Below are 23,386 nucleotides of genomic sequence, written 5' to 3' on the forward strand. Positions count from 1 at the left end.
TCCTTATGATTTTAATCTTCGACGTGACCTTATTCAATCAATATTAAATATATAAATAAAATACATTTTGACAATTTTTGAGAAGACAGGCACATTTATTTTGTTGGCAGCCAGCAATCATTTGTGCGTAGCCTATTTAAAACAACGGCAAGAATTACGCTAACATTAGCGGTTTGCAAATTGTAAGTGCTGAGGGGTTAGTTGTAACACAGCGTTACAATTAACCTCGCTGGGTCAAAATATTTTCAAGCCTACCAAAAAAGTTGCTAAGAGCTGCAGACATATTTCAAAATGATGCTATGTTCTAGTTCTGTGGTTCTCAAACTGGGGTCCGGGGCCGCAAGATGGTGCCAGGGGGGCCCCAGTTTTATGACATTTTATAAAATACATTAATTTATCATGAATTCTCTGTAATTAAACCTAATAAAAATAAGGCTACTAACCAACAGCACTACTTTGTATAACTTAATATTTTTTGTTTAATGTTTTTGTCATAAATTTTCTTTGGGGGGGCGAAGGAATGCACCGTACAAAAGGGGGCCCGCACGCGGAAAAAGTTTGAGAACCACTGTTATATGACATAAAATTTGTATTGGTATCTACTCCAACTCAGAAACAAAAACATATGATAAAAAATTTACTTACATGCCACCAAAATACTCGTTCAGCAATAACTCTATGGAAAAATTATTTGCAGGAGATCGTCTTTTGATAGCGTGAAAACAATACGGAAAAAACAAATCACTCAACCCTGTGCAACAATGTAAACGGTCCGTGTTTCAACTAACCCGCGTTAGTTTTTGCCGCGCATACCCCTATTTTATAAAATGTCATAAAACTGTGCCCCCTGGCAGCATGTTGCACCGCCCCCAAGGGGTGGACCACCCCCCCACTTTGAGAACCACTGATTGAGCACCTTTCTTTTCCCGGGCAGTGATTATACTGGTCCTTGACTAAAATAAATGTAAGAGCTGTCCAAACTAAAAACAACTTGCACTGACATATCTTAAATACATCAGTTCCCTTTGTTTTACCTCAAAACGCACATAAGTAATGTTTTTAGTAAGGCATGTTTGTTCAAACTAGTTATATTTCCTAATTAATCTAAAGCCTAGTCCTCATTTAAGCTAATCCCCGTCCGGGAAACAGCTCCTAAGAGTACAGATTGTAAATCTAAACCTGTACTGTTTTTTACATTACCCTGCAACTTCTGAATAGTAATAACCTATATTTTATCTAGCTGTATAGTATAACTTTTAATCAGCACTTAAACAAAACCCAACAAAGTCAAAGATCCGACTTGATTGCGAGTCTGATTGGTTCCGGAAAGTTTCAGCCATCAAAACAAGCGCGGTTGCCTTGTCAGCGATTTCCCAAGAAAAATCCCCATAGTTAAGTAAATGCCTCCGCTGCTTGTTAAGCAAAGTTTGCAGAAACCATAAAACTCATTTTTTTCTTTGAGCAATTAAGGCCATTCAAACTGCTTTCAATGCATTTAAAACGAATCGTTTTGGACCTGCCGGCTGCCGTCACTTGTTAAAGACGCTCCTTTATTTTGTTTTTACTCGGCTGTTCTGTTTATGAAGCTCTTTTCGTTATGAGTAATGTGCAGAAGAAAAATCCAGTGACAAAGAAAAGAATCGCTTTGACGCATCGGTTTTTTCTTCAGTTAGTCAAACTGTCAATTAGACGAAGGTTCTGTAGCAATCCGCATATGAGAGAGAGAGAACGTGGTGCTGAATTGTCACGAGTGATGAGTGTGCAGCTCCCAAAGCTTTTACTCAGCTGGGGAATCGAATCAAACAGCGACCCTGCCCCTCTCATGTTTCTGCCTGTCACCCCAGCCCCGTCACAGGCAGACTGCCAGCAACCTCTCCGGCTTTTCCCTCGACTGTCATTCACTCACGTACTCCTAACACAACACATTGCTTTTGATTCCCATGGTTGTTCCTTACAATTATAACTGCCTTTTTATCTCTGCCGTTTTGCTGGAAGTGCTGGCACGTCGCCCTTGGTGTATATTTAGATCGCCTGTAAATCGAGGTCTTCTCTGTTTGTGGCTCCTACCTTTGACTTATGCCACTCTCTCTCTCTCTCTTATTTTATTCTCACTTTCTTTTCTCTTAACTCTGCGGTCCATTGAGCAGTAGATGATGTGGCACTTCACGTCTACCTATCAGTCTAAATTACAGCTAAGCCTGTCTCATCCTCACCAGGAGTGTGTGCGCGAGCGGCTGCATATATCTGAATAAGTCGGCAGTATCCACTATGGTTAAGTTAGCATTTGTGTGTGTGTGTGTGTGTGTGTGTATAAATGTGTGATTTTGTGTTTATTTGCAGTCAGATGGAGCTTGTGCCTGCAGTAAGTGAGTCAGACCAGTAGGCATATGAGCCCTGTTAAGGTTAAATGGCCCCTCGGGTAGCTCACAGGGTCCTCCATTACTCAGCCCGGTATGATTATCTGTATGACTGAGACACCCAAATCTGCTTCCAATTTGCACCTTTAAGTTTTCGATTTTATCGTATTTTAAGATGCATACTCATGGCTTTAAAGGCTGAATGTTTGAGGTGAATGATTTAACCAGGTTATATATGGAAACATTGCAATTGAACAAAGCCATGAACTTGTTTAAGTAGTAACCCTAGCACCCAGAGATTTCAAATGTGGTGTCTCCAAATCAGACCTGCACCCAATCTGCAGAGTTTTCTCATTATCTGATGCCACTGTCACTTTAGACTCTTATACATGTAAGACAGCAGGCTTTTGTGAAAAAAAATTTGAACTTTGGCCTATCATATCCAGATGCTGCCCATATGCACGGGTCTGCGTATAACTTTTAAATACTGAAAGTCTAGTATGATTGTGTCATAAAGAATTTTCCGGTATTGATTTAAAGGTACAGTATGGGTTTTTAGAGGCATTTAGTGGTGAGATTGAAAATTGCAACCAACCTCGATTTCAAAACGCAATGAGAAGCTATGGTAGCTGCCATAGGACAAACATGTTGTCGTCTGATACAGCGTTGGGACGAAATGCGCACTGTAGAACAGCAAAATCATCAATGTTAAATCAACACTGCTGGTGTATATATGGGGACCACCAGGTCTGGTGTTACTCATATAAACACTAGCAGTCTTGATTTAACACTGACGATTTTGCTGTGTAATGGCGACTTCCGTGTAAATGGAAACCCGCGTTGTATGTAGATAAAAACGGATCATTCAAGGGAATAAAAACAATACAGTTCATTACGTAAGGATATTATACACCACTGATAATATATTTATGTATATTAAGTCCCACATTGCATCTTTAGGCCCTGTTTAAACGAGAACGCTCGAGGGTGAAAACGTAAAAATATTTTATCAGATGTGCCTTTCGTTTACACTGCGACTGCAATTTTTGGGGCTTAAAAACGCAAAAAAAATGAAACCACCCTCCAAAGTGGAAAACCAAGTCTGCTCACGGTGGCTCTCGTCACGTACGCGTTTACGTCACAGGCATGCATCAGTTCAGGAAAATAACAACAAACATGTCGGATTATTTCCATACGAGTCTTTCCAGCAATTGTACAAAATATTCACAGCTAGTATTACTGATCAGAGAAGGTGCATTACAGTTTTTTACGAATGCTAGGACACATTTCTCAATAAATAGGTCATTTTTGCAAAACTCTTCACACAGTTCTCCTAACCAACTTTCAGCTTGGCAAAGCAGTTCATTTCACATTCAAAATGCACTACAACTACCAAAACACTCTATTCAGGTCTCAAATCAACTCATTCTTCCAGAACACTAGCAAAGGACAGCCGACAAACACACTTTGTCACCCACAAAACAATGACATAAAAAAACTATCAAAATGTAGCATCATACAATGTTTTCTTGTGTAAAACAAGGACACATATCTGTTTATAATTCACTGCAATATGTGTTATTGGAATCAATCAGACATGATGCAGAATTCTTCAAAATTTGATGTAGTTTATTTTACATTTTTTTGCAAAATGTAATTCCAGAATACAAGAATTTGTATTCACACCATCCACTGATACAGATACATAAGTAATCCTAATCTACTCTGTCTTCTCCATTTGGCCAATTGTTTTTATAGCATTTAATTTTAAGATTTAAAATATTCATTAGAATATTACGGTAGAAATGTAGGAAATTGCTGTCTTATTCAGTTTTGTATTATGTTATTGTTTTGAACATAAGTTTAACAGTTTTGAAAACCGAATGTAAGCATGTGCAAATTGGCCTGTATGTATAAAGAGTTTTGGCAGTTGTCTGAGTGAGTAAAGAGTTCAAGAAATTTGAGAGATGTAGTTATTGAATGCATTTTGTGCCAAAGCAATGATAATTTATCTTCAGTGTATCCCACATAGACTTCTGTTGTGCTCACTGTGTTAAGAGTTTTGCAAAAGTGACCTAAGTATTAAGAAATATGTCCTAGCATCTGTAAAAAAAACTGTAATTACCTCTATCAAATTGTTGATGCGCCAATTCGTCGGAGGCAAACCAGACGGCTTTGGACGAGACCTGGGAGAACAAGGAAGAAGGTTGTACGCAGGCGCGTGGACTTGGTTTTGTTGTGTGTCAGTGCTTCACATTGCCACCTAGATGCCTGGAGTGCATACTACATCGAATATCACACAATTTTGCGTCACCATATGCACGCAGATTTCCCCCCTAAACCGCTTGTATAAACGCTGAATAAAAAGTGATAATGCGCTTTTGCGTTTTCTCTTCAGATCGTTTTCGTGTAAATGTAGCCTTAAATACGGTAAAATTTGTCAAATAAAGAAACAAAATAAATTTTTTTCAACTAAAAGAATAGTTTACACAAATATAAAACATTCTCTTATCATTTACTCACCCTCGTGACATCCCAGATGTTTATGACTAACTTTATTTAGTTGAATGCAAATTAATAAGTTTACATTTAAAATGCTGTCATGTTATCTTCTTATACTGTATAGAAGCCAGCATGGCAAAGCTCGAAAACATCAACATCCATCATTAAAGTAATCCACATGACATGTCTTCTTAAGCAAAACAGTAGGTTTTTTAAGAGAAAACGATTCATATGATGAGCTTTTGTGATCAAAAAGTTGGTATCCATGGAAACCTACTCTACAGTACCTATCAGCACAGTACGTTCAAATAGGCGATAACGGTCTTGCATGTCTTGTGATGAAGTACACATATGACAGCTACTCACAACACATGCAACCATAGTATAATAAAATATTAACGCAAAAAAATTTCAGTCCTAGACTGAAACCTCAGATGTCTGCATGATAGGCAAATATAGCATTCACTGTACTAACATGGTCTAATGCTCATGTGCTTCAGGCATGGTTCTTTGCCTCTAGCTCTTTGTGAAGTCTGTAGTTGTCTCTCATTTGTGGCTTTCCTGTAGTTTTTCTTCACCGTCTGTGTGTATGTCCTAGCGCCGGAGTGTGTTGCAGAATTTAAGAGCGGATGGCTTTGACACAGTGGAAAGAAGAGAAAATAAACAAAGCGATGAAGCACTACCGGAGGATTTCGTTCCTTTACCGATCTCTCTCTGTCACTCCTTGTCTTACTAGAGTTTTCGTTCTGTCAGCTAGCATGTTAATAATGCCATTAAGCCACACATTTGCAGTCCGCACGCTCTCGTGGGTCGACAGATCAAAGATGCAGTGTCTTGGGCACTAACAACAGACAATCTCACACATATATAGCACAAACACACACACACACACACACACACACACACACAAACTTCCCAGCCGCCTCACCAACCCATACAGAATGCTAAGCACAGCAGCTGAGAAAACAGATTTTCCTGTTGTGCCTTTATTTATTTGTTCGCTTGACAGATATGTTTGCAATGCACAACAAAAACCTGTCGTCTACGGGAATATTAGATGAAAGCACACATGTGTGTCTAAAATTGTCGATCAATAAAAATGAATCGCATGATTTTATTTATTTGTTTTGCTTCACAGTTATGGGGAGTACACACCAAACGTGAATTCAATGATTTGCGCGAGTAGATTACATACAAAGTCAATGCAAATACGCAAATAGAAGCAAATTTTCCTGAAACACAAGTAAAAAAAATGTAACTTTAGCAAAAAATTTGCCTAAGCCAATGTTAAATCAAGTGAGTAATATTAATCGAGAAACGTGATGTGGATACCCGCTTCGCATTTGGTGTATTTACCAGGGGCATAGCCACGAGGGGGTCTGGGTGGCCTTGGCCCCTCATTTACATGTCCGGCCCCCTCAGATTTCCAATTGCTTAAAATAAAATAAGAAAATGTTGATTTCTTAGTCTGATTGATAGATTGACCAATCAAAATGCTGTGCGGTAAAATGCAGCTATTTTCAAACTTGATTGGATTAGCTCATGTCACCGGTTGTTGTGCGTATATATATATTTATGAGTTATGAGTGATAGGACCCCCCCAAAAATAAAATTCTGGCTACGCTCCTGGTATACACTCCATTAGTTTTGCCGTGAATAACAAAAACCTGTCGTCAACTGCTTGTCTTGTTTGTGTATAAAACTGTTGTTAAATTAAATTAAAATCAATTAAAAAATTTAATTAAATTAATTACATGATATGAGAATGAAATTTATTGCACATATCAGCCATAAATGCTGATTAAAATAAGATTATTTATAGACATTAGTCTCTCTCTCTCTCTCTCTCTCTCTCTCTCTCTCTCTCTCTCCAAAACTAGCATTTTTTTCTAGCCCGTCGTACAATCCTAAAAATAGAGATGAACCAAAGCAATGCCATAGAAGATCAGTCAAAGGTTTCAATAGAAAAGAACCATTAATAAAATAAACATTTTTAATGACCTTTTTATTTTTTAATCTTTTGTGAAACAAAGAGGTTTATTTCACATGTTCAAGGTTCTTCTCTGGCATTGTGTAGCCTCCTCAGGAAGTCTTTTCAGAATAATAACTCATGGAATTTAGATAGGAACAAGACAGCGGCGTCCCGCTGGATCCCATATATAACACGCATGAAATATGAATGCATTTTCCATTCAGTGTCTCCCTTAAGCACGTGCCAGCTATTATTGCCTCTACGAGTGTCTTAAAGATGATTTAATATCCACAGAAGCTACTTTACCAGATATGATAAGTGAATTTCTGTACAATGTGGATTTATTTATTAAAGAATAATATGTTATTGGTTTTGTATGTTATGGTAATGAGATTTGTGTTATTGTCTCACCCACAGCTTAGAGCCCACGCAGTGGATATTAACGGGAACCAAATGGAGCCTCCTATTGATCTGTTCATTTATGTGATTGACATGAACGACAACAGACCTGAGTTCAAAAACCAGGTGTACAATGGATCGGTCGCAGAGGGGTCCAAACCTGGTATGTATTTATTATTCCTTACTGATGTGTGTATATTTCATATGTCATCGTGAAAGATAATGCTAATGAATTGTTTATGCTAATGATCATGGTGTGAGTGCCTTGAGTGGCTATCCTGGGTGTATCCCACCTGTGATCTGCAATGCTGGGATAGGCTCCAGCATCTCCAGGTTTTTACAGAATGGATGGGTGGATAATAATCATGTCACAGTTACAAGATCACAATGATGTTGACCATATTAAGTATGTTTTTATCTTATTCTTTTTTACATAGAAATAATTTAAGCCGAGAATATGTGGCCCGTGCTGGAAAAATGAGTCGGAATGCACACGGTCTAATATCGAGCTGCAGGGAAAAGAAAGTATAAATGTCGATTTTGTTTGAAATTGAGGTTTAAGTACATTAAGTCTTGCGATCCCAATGCGCTAAATAGTCATTAAACATCTAAAATGATCTTTATTTGTACATTTTCTGAGAGGTGTATCGTCCTAAATGCTTAACCTATTCAAAGACACGTGTCCATCCCTCATGCACGTGACATTTTAAAGCTCACGTAACACACGCTGTTTCTGCATTTCTGGTGTTAATCTGGAGTACCTATAGAGTAGTATTACATCCTTTATATCTCGGAAGAGTCTTAAGTTTAATCAGATTTATAAAAGAAAGATTAGCTTTACCGAATCTTTCAGATAACGTACGAAAAAATGAAGAAGGAGGAGTTACTACCGCGGGTGGAGCGAGTGCGAGTCATGCAACACTATACAACTCTTATAACTTATGGTTCACTACATGTTCGTGTCATTTATATAATATGCACGTGCATATTTCCAACATAAGACAGAAGTCTTACTTACCGCATGCAACTCGTGACCCGGTTGGGAAAATCCAGTGCATCAAACACGCACGCAAAACTCCGCTGCTACCCCGGATAATAAACTATATCCATTGTTTTCATAAGGCTGGATTTCTTCTCCTTACATCCAAAAACACACTTCATCTTTCGTGCCATTGTTGAGTTTTGAAATTAAACAAAGCTGAGTGGCGTAAAAAAATGTTTGCAAGCTCTAGCGTCTCCCGCTGATTGATGGGTGGGCGGGGTTTTCCGGAGGAAGTGCCCATATAAAGAAGTGATACGTATAGAAACCCCTGAAACGTCAGTTGGACCTGTAATCGAAAAAAACTTTCCGAAACTTGTAGGAACCCTGGCGCAGTGCATTCGGCACAGAAATACTCTGTAACATGTCCAACTGCTTTTTTGACACTTTGCATACGTTTAGCATGAGGAAACAACTCTATAACTGTGTTAATAAGTCAGAATGCTTGAAATACCATTGAACCCCCCCCCCCCCCTTTAAAACATGCAGGAATAAGAAAAAAGTTGCTTGCTTGATGTTAAAAAGTTATTAAGAGCCATAAAACATGAAAAGAATTTTCCTCATGCTGACTGACAGATCCACGTGTGAGCGCGCGACCCTGATATACACATATTCACAGAATTACAGTTTTAAAATATCTGTTTTGACAAGAATTCACACAGATATAATCTGTTATGTCTTAAATTAACGTAAGGTTAACTGTTGGAACAATGTGTAACATTGTATTTGATCCTTTCATTACAGTAGATCTTAAAGCTGTCTGTCTCAATGTCAATCATACAATTAAAAAAGAGAAAAAAGTTGAATATATATTTTTCCTATTTTATATGTGATTTTATATGTGCCAAATCTATTAGTTTTAGCAGTAATTTTAAAGTATGGATGCGTTTCTTTCTTTCTTTCTTTATTTTTAATCTTCAGACATGTGTAGCTCTGTAATTTTTTTTGCTAGATTCCAACAAATACATTGTTTTTTTTTATAGAAAATCTCTAAATATAAATAACTTATTTAAAATAAAATGCCCATTCCGACTAATTTTCCCAGCACAGATCACATATACCACCTCTAATATACCACTGTGGCGTCCTTAATCTGTTTACAGAATCACAATCACAGCAAACAGGAATATATGAAATGCTAAAAGGTTGATTATGTATTTGCATGCACCGCAGACAGAAAACAAGATGTGCACTGATTGTCCTGACAGAGCTGCCGTAGCCCTTCAGTGTAATGAGGCTGCATGAGCTGTTTCCAGGTCAACTGCTCTCCTGTGATGTGAGGCAAAGAGTTTAGAAAAGAGACTCATCTGGAACCTTTTCTCTGGAATTGCTTCCCTTTTTATTAATGCTGTGGTCAAGTGTTCACTGATGTGGTCAAGGTTGTACAGTCTGCATTGTAGGCTTGCACTTGTTGTATTTACACTTTCTAGAAAGATACAAATCAAATATTTCCACAAAGCAAATGATGCTTAGAGTAAAAATATTTAAGGGGGAGTAGATTTTCAGAAATTCGATCAGTGTACTCATCTGCAATATCCAAGCCTATTGTTCTTTACATTGATTTTATGTGGAAAATGATCTTTTGGTGTTACAACTGCAAAAAAATACATACTTTTTTATGTTTTTCAGCAGAGTTATCTACGTAAACATCATTAAAACAAGATATATTTTTCTTTATTACCACAATGATGCAATTTTATTTTTGTAATGTTTTTGCAGATGGTGTAAGAAAAATAATTTTGTTTTTCTTTATAAGTTCGTTTTTGTCTTACCCCATTGGCTTTTTCTTATTTGAAATAAAATGTTACAAAATTCTTTTAGATTTCTCTAAAATCAAGACGTAAAGGCTTTTCAGTTGAATACATCTTGCTTTAAATAATGTTGTTAAAGGAATATTCCATTTTCTTAAAAGAAAAAATCCAGATAATTTACTCACCACCATGTCATCCAAAATGTTGATGTCTTTCTTTGTTCAGTCGAGAAGAAATTATGTTTTTTGAGGAAAACATTGCAGGATTTTTTTCATTTTAATGGACTTTAATAGAGCCCAACATTTAATACTTAACTCGCTGAAAAGCGCTTTGTCCCTGATTGGCCAGCTAATCTGTAAATTGTCTTTGGTCTGAATGCCTCTCATGTCAGCTGGAAATGTGACGCTCCTTACCATATTTAAAAGATTCGCTCACAATGCAATGCTAACAAGAGTTAACTTACAGGCTGTGAGTCCGAAGCGTGAGGAGTTATGATAATGTCGGTCTTGTCTCTTGTCTAGAAAAGTGTTGCCTACATTCTGTGTGTTTGTTGTAGTCCAAGGAAAGAGATTTACGTTGAAGATGATAACTCATGCCATCGTTTACTTTGAGATTTGTACCTTTTGCATTTCGTTAACATGTACTAATACACACTTACACACCAAAGGAAATGTAAAAATGTGAATTGGACAATAGCAGTAAGGCGGTTAAACAGTAAAACACAAACAGTGTTTCACAACGCGCAAGGTTACAAAAGTTTGTGTATGCGAAAAATGGGCAATACCAGCCTGATCTCATGAGAATTAATACATATTTTACGAGTTGGTTAACTCGTATGAATTCATACAAAGTTAATCGTGTAAAAACATAAGATTCTCATGAAAAACACAACAACAAAACCAAACCCCTAACCCCGCACCTAACCCTAATGTCACAGGGGTCAAGGCAAATTGTACAAAAATGTATGAATGTGGTTGTATGAATTAATAATAATAAGCCAATGTGTAAAATATGTACGAATTCTTGTGAGATAACATTGGTGATAATCTTCTTCTTCTTCAGCCGCTATTCTTCTTCTTATTGTTTTATTGTCGGTTGAGTAAGATGTTATAGATATATTGCCGCCTGCTTGACCGGAGGAGAATGTAGGAAACAAAAAATCCCAGTAGGATTTTTTATGGATATAATAGAATACGATAGAAATACAGGAAATTATTTAAAAGCGATAGAATGGTAAAATACAGGAGAATCCCGGGAAAAACTCGAAGGTTGACAGGTATGGATGCCCTCCGGATGTCTGTGCTCTGCAAGCAAACGGCAGCTTGTGGTACCATCACAAAATGCACGAAATCCCTCTAATACACCTTCTGTTCCCCGCTGGTGGAATGATATGCCTGTCGCCACAAGATCAGCCAAATCGTTAACCATTTTCAAGAATCGAATAAAGACACATCTCTTGTTAAAGGAATAGTCTACTCATTTTCAATATTAAAATATGTTATTACCTTAGCTAAGAATTGTTGATACATCCCTCTATCATCTGTGTGCGTGCACGTAAGCGCTGGAGCGCGCTGCGACGCTTCGATAGCATGTAGCTTAGCCCCATTTATTCAATGGTACCATTTAGAGATAAAGTTAGAAGTGACCAAACACATCAACGTTTTTCCTATTTAAGACGAGTAGTTATACGAGCAAGTTTGGTGGTAAAAAATAAAACGTAGCGCGGATTTAAAAGAGGAGCTACATTTTATGGCGAAATAGCACTTTTGGGAGTACTTCGACTCGGCGCAGTAACACCCTCCCTCTCCCATTATGAGAGTGAGAAGGGGAGCGGACTTTTCAGGCGAGTCGAAGTACTCCCAAAAGTGCTATTACGCCATAAAATATAGTTCCTCTTTTAAATCCGCTTAGAAAAGCGCTACGTTTTATTTTGTACCACCAAACTTGCTCGTATAACTACTCGTCTTAAATAGGAAAAACGTTGATGTGTTTGGTCACTTCTAACTTTATCTCTAAATGGTACCATTGAATGAATGGGGCTAAGCTACATGCTATCGAAGCGTCGCAGCGCGCTCCAGCGCTTACGTGCACGCACACAGATGATAGAGGGATGTATAAACAATTCTTAGTTAAGGTAATAACATATTTTAATATTGAAAATGAGTAGACTATTCCTTTAACACCTGATCCAGATCCACTTTTCTATACATAAACACACACACACTTTGGATAAAAACGTCTGCTACATGACTACTGTATTTGTAAATGCAAATGTTCAGGAAAACATGGCATAAATTCAAAGCAAAGAAAACAATGTTTGCAGTGTAGCCCTAAACTTGTTCTTATTCTTATGATCACGAGATCATTGTTATGATAGTGCCTCCATGAGAATAGGCTCTTTCTCTGAATGCTCTTTGAACTACTCACATTGTGTCTAAGGGTTAAAGTCAGAGTTGGCTGGCTGAGCACCAAAAGCATAGACTACGAGTTTTTCCAAGATCTGTAACGTTACTGTCCAGAAATCTCGCCTCGGAGGAAAAAACTTTAGTCTTTATTTTGTTGAGCTCTCCTCACAACAACTTTGTTCTCGTGGGAATTCATAAACAAAGAGAAAAAGGAAGAGTACACTATTTTCTGTTTCCCTTCAGTAGAGCGTGGGTCTGCTCCGCGCCAAACAAGCACTCTAAATTATCCATGGAAAACGGAGGCATTACAGTCTGTTCCATTATCCCACCGCTGTCCGTGCTGACATCCTTGATGTTTTATGTGAATTAAAAACATGGCGTCCCCAGAATTCAAGCTAAACTCTACTCTCGATGCGGTCCTCATGAGATTGCGTTTAATCTCGTAGCCTTGAAAAATGGCAATGCCGTTATTGCCCGTTGATCTTCAGCGATCACAAGGATTTTATCACAGCAGATGTTTTGTATATTTTAAGCGTGAACGCCGCAGACACGTGTTTATCAGTTTAACTCACCAAGGGGAAGCTTAAACCGAACAGATGCTCAAATCGGAGTGTCTCTGAAGTATTACAGCGGATTTTTTATCAGGCCCTGCACTACAGGCCACATTCAAAGAGAAGCATGCAGGGAAGTGTCCTTATCACCAGCCACAGATGTATGTGAACTTATCAGATCAATTCACTACCCAAATACAGGTTTAAATGATACATTACTGATTTCATTGCCAGCTAAATTTCTACTCGGAGGCGTAGACACACAAAGTAATTGTGTTCCTTGTTGCCCAAACACAAGTAATCACCCAATTACTGTTCATTTAGAAGACTGATTCAATTTAAGTTTAATCCAATTCGGCAGTGATTCAAAAACATAGTTTACGGTGAATCCAGCTGTTTTTTATGATATATATACAGAGACATTAAGATATTGGCATGCCCACACTTGCAGAAAAATAAGTAATCTAGTAAAATTAATATAAGCTGCATTACAAAAAAGGTTGGATCTCTATCACCATCTATGTTTGAAACATAAGAACATTTTGGTGTTACTGACATGCAATGGCGATTGACGTATACAGTACCCTGATGTTTCCCATCTAATCCGACCTGACAGCTGAACATTTTAAATCATTGTTGGTTCACTCCTGAATAGAAGTATTACAGTTTTTTTATGTGCGCACACTCTCATGTACTGTACTGCTAAATTTTTGTTCATTTTTAACTAAAAAAACAAACATCTGTAGAACTTTAAAGGTGCAGTTTGTAATTTTTAGAAGAATCTCTTGACAGAAATGCTGAATAATATACAAAACTATATTATCAGGGGTGTATAAAGACCTTTTGTATAAAATGAACCGTTATGTTTTTATTATCGTAGAATGAGACGTTTTTATCTACATACCGAGGGTCCCCTTACATGGAAGTGGCCATTTTGTGCCGCCATGTTTCTACAGATTCCTTAACGGACAAACTTTTTTTACTAAGTTGTCTCCGACAATGACATGTTGGTCCAGTGGCGGCTATGGTAGCTTCTCTATGCGTTTCAAAAGCGAGGGGTGATCAGCGAACTGAGCCATTGATTGCAATTCGGAACCTCACCATTAGATGCTGCTTAAATTTACACACTGCACCTTCAATATAATGAACAATTATTAGAAAAATGAATTAAAAGAAAGAAAAAAATTCTTTGTGTTTCAAATATAATTTCTCAAATGAGAAAACTTTACATAATGTCTTTTATTTCCTTCTCTGTATAAAATGCACTACATGGTAAAAAAGTATGTGCAATATCTCTTAATTCAAATGAATGCAATGACACACAATGCCATTTTAGTGTATAATATATCAGTAACACAAGGGCTATGTTTACACAGCCACAAAAAATATAATTTTTACTCACATCTGACACTGATTGGATGTTACACATACATAAACACACAAAAAATCAGATTTTTTTAACATCTTATCTGAGCCACTTCCAAATGTGGATTTAAATCAGACATTTCTGATATGTGGATGTCCAACTTCCGTGTAAACACATATATCCGATTCCCCTTGACTATGACATCACTGTTTAGCATTTAAATTGCACCTGTTTTATTGCTAAAACAACGTTATTTTGTGTATTGGTATAATACAATGTGTTCGCTTGGTTTATGTAAAAAAAATCCACATACTGTACATTTTTGTAGCTCCAGATATACTGCTTTCCACAAGCGCTTTGATTTTGTACAAAGCTCATCGATTTGAAAAGCTCTGTGGCCCTGATTGGCCAGCTAATCTGTATGTTGTGATAAGCCTGAATACCTCTGACGTCAGCTGGAAATGTGACGCTGCTTACCATGTTTGATAGATTCGCTCACAATCCAATAGAGACAGAGCGCATTTATGCTAATTTGAAAACCACGCCCACCCTGGGGGAAACAATCCAATTGACTTCATTGTATTACGAGAGGCTGCCTCCTTGTCATTTCTGGCTTATAACAAAAAACAGAATAAAAGCTGCTGTGTGACAATGTGTACAGCTAACAAGCCAAAAAACACAGAAATAAGTTTTTATAAGCTGTCGAGCGGTAAAACCCAGCCTTTAAGGAGAAAAAGTGGATTGCCGACTACATTTCCCTCTAGTGGGCGCAGTTCTACTAATAGTAGTGCTATGAAAATTTGTTTGTTTTCCATTTTTGTGTCTATAAACGCAAATTTTTGGGGGTCGACAGCTTATAAAAAATTATTTCTGGGTTTTTGGCTTGTTATTTGTACATATTGTCACACTGTTTTTGTTATAAGCCAGTAATGACAGGGAGGCGGCCTCTCGCAGGACAAAGTCAATGAAGACGGTTGGATTGTTTTCCCCCCAGTGGGCACAGTTTTCAGGTTATGATGCGTTGCGTTCTGTCTCTATGCTAACAGGAGTTACCTTACAGGTTCTTAGTCAAAGCGGGAGGAATTATGATAATGTTGGTCTTGTCTACGTCAACAGGCCTAGGAAGTAAACTGTTGCCTACAGTTCGTGTGTTTGTTGTAGTCCTCCAAGAAAAGAAGTTTACATTACTTTGTAGATGTTTAGCAGCATGTAGCGGTGAAAGAGTTAAAAAGCATAGTAAAGTTATAGTAGCCGCCACAGGACAAACACGTCATCGCCTGAGACAATGTAGTGACAAATGTGGCCTATACAGCAGTTTGTCCGTTTAGGGCTACTGTAGAAACATGACAGCATGAAATGGTGACTTTCATGTAAGGAGACCTGCAGTGTATGTAGATAAAACGACTCAATCTAAGGTGATAAATACAATACAGTTCATTTTTTAAGGTCTTTATACACCACTGATAATTTAGTTTTCTATATTATATTGCATTTCCAATTGAAAGATCCTCATAAAAGTTACATAATGCACCTTTAAATAAATGTAAACAGATGTGGTCAAAAGATCTGTTTCTTAAGCCTATGCCATCTTAGAACTGTTTTGTGTGTTGTTTTGGATTTTACTCGCCTCCAAAACAACTGTCAGCTGTAACCCAGTTTACTTGGCTATGGTTTCTGTTAATATACTTAAATAAGCAACGAAAACTGACATTTTCTTGGTCGAGTTGAGAAAAACAAGCCTTAGCAACAGAGAGGCTACTCTAAAAAAAAATAATTGTATATTCACACTCTGCAGCTCGCATGTCCGATAAGGACTTTGCTAACAGTGGCTGATAGGATGATACTCGACGTTCAGTCTCAGACGCCTGGCCATTGGGGTTAATTAAGCCCTGACGTCCATCCACAGGAGAGGAGAAGAGAGGAGAATCTACACAGTGAGAGGAGAGAGGAATGTTTCAATCAGTTTAATGGTCTTAAAGTAGGCGTCTGCCTCGGGCACTTTTTGCAGGAAAAGTCATTTGCCTCTTCATGGCCCTCAAAGGACTCCATATGGCTACGGTCCTGACAAAACAGATTTGCTTTGAAAGCCTCACCATGAGAGTGGTGTGAGACTGTGCTGAGCGTAATATGTAGTGGGAAACGTAGTGATGATAACAGCTTGAAGGACTGGTTAAGTCTGGCTAGCAGCTTGTCGCGTGCGGACAGCCAAGTATGGAGAGCTTTAATGTTGCCTTTTCAATGTAAGCATGTTGGGTCGTAACTGAGAAATCTGCAGAAGCAAGTGGGGAGCAGATGGTTTATATGCGTTTGTGTTCGGGTTATTATAATTTTGACAGTTTGAATAGTTTTTGCGTTCATTCCAAATTATATGCGGTTTACAATATCCGAAAATTACTTTAATTATAGTTTTTATCTACTATGGGGCGGTTTCCCAGGGAGGGCTTATCCTAGTCCCAGACTAAAATGCATGTGTAAGCTGCTTTAATTTAAAGGGGACATTTTACAAGACTTTTATTATGTAAAATAAATCTTTGGTGTCCCCAGAGTGCGTATGTGAAGTTTTAGCTCAAAATACCACACAGATAATTTATTATAATATGTTAAAACTGCCACTTAGTAGGTGTGAGCAAAAATGTGTTTACTCATCTCCACTACAAATAGGAAAAAGAGATTACAATTTGCACAAGCTCACCAAAATTGGACAGTTGAAGACTGGAAAAATGTTGCCTGGTCTGATGAGTCTTGATCATTCAGATGGTAGGGTCAGAATTTGGCGTAAACAGAATGAGAACATGGATCCATCATGACTTGTTACCACTGTGCAGGCTGCTAGTGGTGGTGTAATGGTGTGGGGGATGTTTTCTTGGCACAATTTAGACCCCTTAGTGCCAATTGGGCATCATTTAAATGCCACGGCCTACATGAGCATTGTTTCTTACCATGTCCATCCCTTTATGACCACCATGTACCCATCTTCTGATGGCTACTTCCAGCAGGATAATGCACCTTGTTGAATCAATGCCACATAGAATTAAGGCAGTTCTGAAGGTAAAAAGGGTCAAACACAGTATTAGTATGGTGTTCCTAATAATCCTTTAGGTGAGTGTAAATAAGGCCTAGTCCTGGATTAACCTAAACCCTGTCTGGGAAACCACACCTATAACATACAAAGTCAGAAATGGCACTAGGTTTTTTTTGGTGTGTGTGTGTGTGTGTGTGTGTGAAATAAGAAATAATGGCAAAATATGGCAAAGTGCCTTTATTAATTAAAAATATCCCCAAATTTAGACGTGTTAAAAAGTTATTTTCTCTGCAAGTTAGTTTTGTTGTTGTTCTTATGGTGCTGAACATAAGTTTTATATTTATACTTTTAGTTTTGCTTCCAAACTTTCAAACTGCTAGTTTCCAAACTATGTAATAGTTTCAGTTATATAAAAGTGTAACCTTGGTCCTAGTTGTCATGTTTACCATCAAAAACATCAGAAAACAATGATTATATCAGGCAACCTTGACGAACAAAAATCTTTGTAATTCTTCTGCAGGAGGCTTTTATCAAAGACGGCGCTGCAAGGGTTGGTTTCCATTCCCAGGCTGGTTATGTTAAACTTGTTAAAACTAATGGCTCCCCAATTTCGTATATACCTGTGAAAGAGAGAGTCTTCCAACCAGCATGCGTCTAATGAAAGGAGGAATTTTGAGCTTCACTGGTTTAAGTCGAAAAGCAATTACAGCATTGAATTAGTTTTCAAATTAAAAAGCAATTGAAAAGGCCCAGGGGTTAACTGTTTCCTGCACGGTCATCTCTCTCACTTTTACACATAGAAAGCATTTAATCCCGTTACAGAATAGCACTCATTGAAAATTGAAAACGACAGAGTTGACATGCAACTCTCTTGTCCCTTTTATTTCTCTCTCTCTCTCTCTCTCTCTCTCTCTCTCTCTCTCTCTCTCTCTCTCTCTCTCTCTCTCTCTCTCTCTCTCGCTAGTTGTTCAAAAATTGATGTAGCCCTATCAGAGAAGGGCCTAATTGTTTTTCTTCTCCCTTCGTTCATTTTTTCCTTTTCCTTGTTCTCGTGGGGAGTAGTGACAGATTCTGCGTTGAAACTTAATGAACTTTGAAATAGAACTCTCAGCCACAATTATCCCCTCATAGGTGTGTTGTCACAGAAATGATGACACTATCTCCATACAATTACATCAGGGCCGGAGGAACCCGTGAACTTGTGAGGTCTAGCATGAAGCTGAACGTGCGGTCGCCCTCCTCTGCCGCCGCCGTGGCTATTAATATTAAATGACAGAAGTGACTGGAACGCCGGGGCATGAACATTAACGCGGAATGACAGGGTGACATTTTGGTCGCTTTGCAGAGAGGTTTATCCTCTGTTTCTCTATTTGGAGGCTCCTAATTGCTCACTCACATTTGAGAAGGTGTGAAACAAGCTTTCAAAAATCGATAAACATGTTTTTGGGTCTAAAGGCCATATACGGACCCCCGCCTCATCGTCTGCCACCTCGTGGAAGCTTCGCACTCCTTGCACACTGAGGCTCAAACTGTTGTTTTTATTCACGACCAGAGGCTAAATTGAGCCGGAATAAACTGGAATGGTGCATGACACCATTCATATAAGCAAAAATATTGGCAAATTGTTTGAAATTAATTTGTGTAAATTTTTTACATACACTTTAGTTTTTGCTCGAAAATTCATCAAACTGTGGACTGACGGCTTTGGAATTAGGCGTGGGAAAATGGCTTCATAGCACCACCTACAAATATTCATATTGGATCATTATCATATTTGGCAAGTTTCATCTTAAGGCCTTTGCAAAGGATTTGACTTTACGTAAAAATGTATGTCGGTTCTGGCCCGACAAATTTGATGTTTTGCCATGAAACAGGAAGTTGCTGGAACTCAGCCATACAGTGTCCGATCTGTCCCAAACTTTAGTCCTGACCTGAACACATCTACATACCAATTTTCATTTATAGTCATAGCGCCATCAGCTGGCAACCTGAAGGGACATGTTATAACGCCACTTTCAGATATTCAACGAAGCAGCCCTCGGACTGTGTTTGACGTACATGTACGAAATTTGGTATGCTTCGGAAACATGGAAAACCCTATAAAAAAGTCTGTAGCGATGCCCTAAACCAAACAGGAAGTCAGCTATTTTTAAATATTTCTTTGATTTTGGTTCAGTTTTTGTAATTTTCAGGCGGTATACTTTAATGAACTCCTCCTAGAGTTTTTGTCAGATCATAATCATATTTGGCTAGTCTTATCTTAAGGCCTTTGTGTTGCTAAATTGCGAAGGATTTGAGTCTACATTATATTTGTGTCTGTTCCGACCCGACAAATTTTTATTTTTCGCTATGAAACAGGAAGTTGCTGGAACTCAGCCATACAGTGTCTGATCTGTCCCAAACTTCGTATGATTGATAAGAGTCCTGACCCGAACACATCTACATGCCAATAGTCACTTGTGGTTATAGCGCAACCAGCTGGCAACAGGAAGTGACATGTTATGCAATGTTCAATCTTTTCCTAATTTCACATTAGAGTCCTGGACTAAATACAAAATACATGTCAATAGTCAGTTATGGTCATAGCGCCACCAGCTGGTAACAGGAAAAGACATGTTTTACACTGATTATGCAGTGTATGATGTGTGCCAAAGCTCACATGATTGATATAAGTCCTGACCTGAACACATCTACATGTCAATAGTCATACATAGTCATAGCACCACCAGCTGAAATCAAACAGTGACATGTTTTACACTGATTATGTCCAATCTGCCTCATTTGGACATAACCAGTGATTGATAAGAGTTCTGGTCTGAACACATCAACATGGCAATATTCAGTTACAGTCATAGCACAACCTACATGTTTTACATTAGCTTAAACATACAGTGTACTCTAATTAATGTTTAATAAGACTCATTTATGTACACTGTTCAGTTTTAGTTATTGCACCTCCTGCTGTCAACAGGAGGTGTGGCACATCAAAATAATATTGACATATTCTATATTTGTCCACTTAAATGCATATCGCCCACTGTTCACTGCTTTTCTAAAGCCATTGGCTGGTGGTGGCCATGGGTGCGAGGGCCCTTTCATCGCTGCTTGCCGTTTTAATTCGTTTATACTATATTTTGTTCTGCATGTGTGTTTGATCATTTATTGACTCCTTTATTTAGCATATATAACTATACAAAAAGGGTTTTTACACTGGTGTGGGGTAATGTCATATATTGCCAAGGACTACAGCAGCAGATTTTAGAGTTGTTGTGATATAGAACAAATAAAGGTGCATGAGAGAGTGGGGACTTTTAAAGCTGGCGCAGCTATAAGAGAGCAAGAGGATAATAAAATTGATGGAGCTGACGAAGGAGAGAAATGCAGACGGCGCCTCATTACTGAAAAGATTTTGTAAGGGAAGCAAAATCAGGGATAAGCAGGCGGAGAAGAAGGTAAAACTCAGGTGTGAGAAACCATGGGATTAGATGTGATGTCGGGACACCGCTCAGGCAAAGGAAAGTGCAGAAAAAGTTTGGATCACTGATTAAGTAGCTGTGTTTTGTGTGTGCGACGGCTCTTAGAAACCCAGACAAACAAGCACAGCTGTTGTGCGACACGAATGCGATTATGCATGCATGAACGTTTTGATTTACGCTTGTTTTCCCTTTTTCCTTTGTAGGCACTTCTGTAATGCAAGTAACGGCCTTTGACGCCGACGACAGCACCACGGCAAATGGGCTCGTGCACTACCGCATCCTAAGCCAGACTCCACACATTCCCATCCCCAATATGTTCACCATTAACGGAGCCACGGGAGAAATCAGCACCATCGCAGCAGGGATCGACCGTGAGGTCAGTGATTTCACTTCTTTTTGCCACTTTACACAGAAGTGATCCTACCTTCAAGTGGAGTAGGAAATATCTTACTTACGAGTTTAAAGCTCATAATAAATGTTATATTTACCACTGGGAATGACATAACATGTTATGACATAACACGGGGTGCGTCAATTTTCAACACCATGTAATGCAAACTTGAAACAAATGAATTTCCAATTTGTTTATTTTATAATTTTATGTACGTTGCATGGAATAGCTCATAAAAATCAATATTTTCTTTCAATACCATTGTATACATGATAAACAAGACGTTCACATCATAATTTCATACATATATGTTATTAAAATATATTTGTGTAATATTAAACTGTACCTGTCAAAATGATTAGCAGAATTCAGGTGTTTGAGCGGTTGTTATCTGGGAATAACAAACCTGCAAATGTCGTAACTGCCCAATCAAATTCAAGCATTCCAAGGAGCCGTGTAATAAATGTGGATATCCATGTCTTTATTATAGCCATATAAAATTAATTCAACATAAATTAATTAGTCGTTAAGTTGACAGGAAAGCTGTTTTTGTTACATTTTTATACAGAAGTTTTGTTTGATTTGCGCGCTACTTACATGTTATTTTCCGACTTAACTCCATGTTATTTTCCATGATACATGTTGTAAGAACGATGCCCAATTCCAGTGGCGGCCGGTCACTTCTTTTTTCGAGTGCCCTCGATGGCTCTCCTGATTTTGCCAAGTGGTTGATGTCCTCAGGGCAACATTATGTTGACCCTGGAACAACATTTCAATCAGCCAATCAGATTTCAGAAATAAGATTATAGTTTGTTTTAAGTTTAAGCTTACAACCAATATTAGCTGTTTCTAGACCATTGTTTTTTACTTATCATGTCCCTCTGATTTTAGGGTTTGGTTATGGTTGGGGTTTGGGGTAGGTTTAGGTTTTATTTAGAAAAATGTTGTCCTTGGGTCAACACAATATGTTGCCCTGAGGACATCAACCACTTGGCAAAATCAGTTCGAGCGCCCTCGATGCGAAATTTGTCACATGTATGTAGCCCGTCATGTGTGTGGTTTAATTTTTTTTTAAATATGTGTTCTGTGCATTGAGAGATCCTGTGTGCATCACGTGTCTTGTCAAAATAAGTGCCTGCTGCAGACGCGTCTAAAGGGTTTATGATAAAAAAGACGCTCGCGTTTGCCAGATACTTGCATAATCTCATGCATAATCAAAGTTTAATGTTAAGGGAGTGTCTTGTGCGTAGTTTGCGAACGTGAGCGTCTCTTTTATCATAAAAGGTTTTGATGCGTGTGTAGCAGGCACTTATTTTAACAAAACACGTGATGCACATTGTTTACATGACACAACAAACACGTATTTTAAAAATGCAAGCAACACACATGACACTCCGAAAACTTATTTTGAATTTGCGCCCCTCGGATTAGCAGTCACGAGCTGCCACTGCCCAATTCAGAGATACGAGTTACCAAGGTTAACTTGATAGCAATATAAGCACGCTCCCGAAACCAACAGCAAACCAATGCTATTTCCATTCTTTCAATAAAAGGCTAAAGAGTGTGCACATTCATTTTCTCTGGAGTGTTTATCAAATAATAGATTTGTACGTTTGTGCGCCTTTCTTTTTTGTAAAGAATGCCTGGCTTTGTTTCCCTTTGGCGTTCTGCCTTAATTAATCCTCGGCTATGTTGTGCTTGAGCATACTTGGTTCACGCGGTCCCCCATCTCTCGTGAACGCCGTTCAGAAGAGACGCTCTTGAACTATAACAAACAGTGCTTTTAGAATCAACTTAATGATCAGCCTATCCTTTGAGCTATTCGTAACCTTTTCAAGCTGAAGAGTAGCTATCTGCCCACGTCTGCCAGTCTCAAAACACATCAGAGATGGACAACAGCTGTAGTGCCTAGTAAACCAAGACAACTGGCAATTCCCAATTTGCATACTGGCGATCCTACAGTATGTAGTATGCCAGATTAGAATAAATGTTTACCAAATCAATGCACATTGATAGTGTGCCAAAGGTGCACATACTGTACTATTTCCACCGTCTACTCCTATTTGGGTTACTACTCTGTTTCAAAGTATGCATGCTTGTGTGCTATGGATGACAAGGGGTTTGCACCTATTTTTTATGCAACAAACACAAAAGT

The 23,386-nt window shown here is 38.3% G+C and overlaps 1 protein-coding gene across 4 annotated transcripts in view; it reads left to right on the plus strand.

Moving 5' to 3' along the window:
- Positions 1-23,386, plus strand: part of cdh4 (cadherin 4, type 1, R-cadherin (retinal)) — a 294,301-nt gene that overhangs the window by 224,935 nt on the left and 45,980 nt on the right. For all 4 annotated transcript variants that reach the window (XM_055183497.2, XM_055183500.2, XM_055183498.2 and 1 more), the window contains 2 exons: positions 7,249-7,393; positions 21,044-21,216. In XM_055183497.2, coding sequence (XP_055039472.2) covers positions 7,249-7,393; positions 21,044-21,216 — 318 coding nt within the window. The remainder of the gene's footprint in view (positions 1-7,248; positions 7,394-21,043; positions 21,217-23,386) is intronic.

The sequence above is a fragment of the Misgurnus anguillicaudatus genome, chromosome 14 (assembly GCF_027580225.2).
Source record: "Misgurnus anguillicaudatus chromosome 14, ASM2758022v2, whole genome shotgun sequence".
Lineage (NCBI taxonomy): Eukaryota > Metazoa > Chordata > Actinopteri > Cypriniformes > Cobitidae > Misgurnus > Misgurnus anguillicaudatus.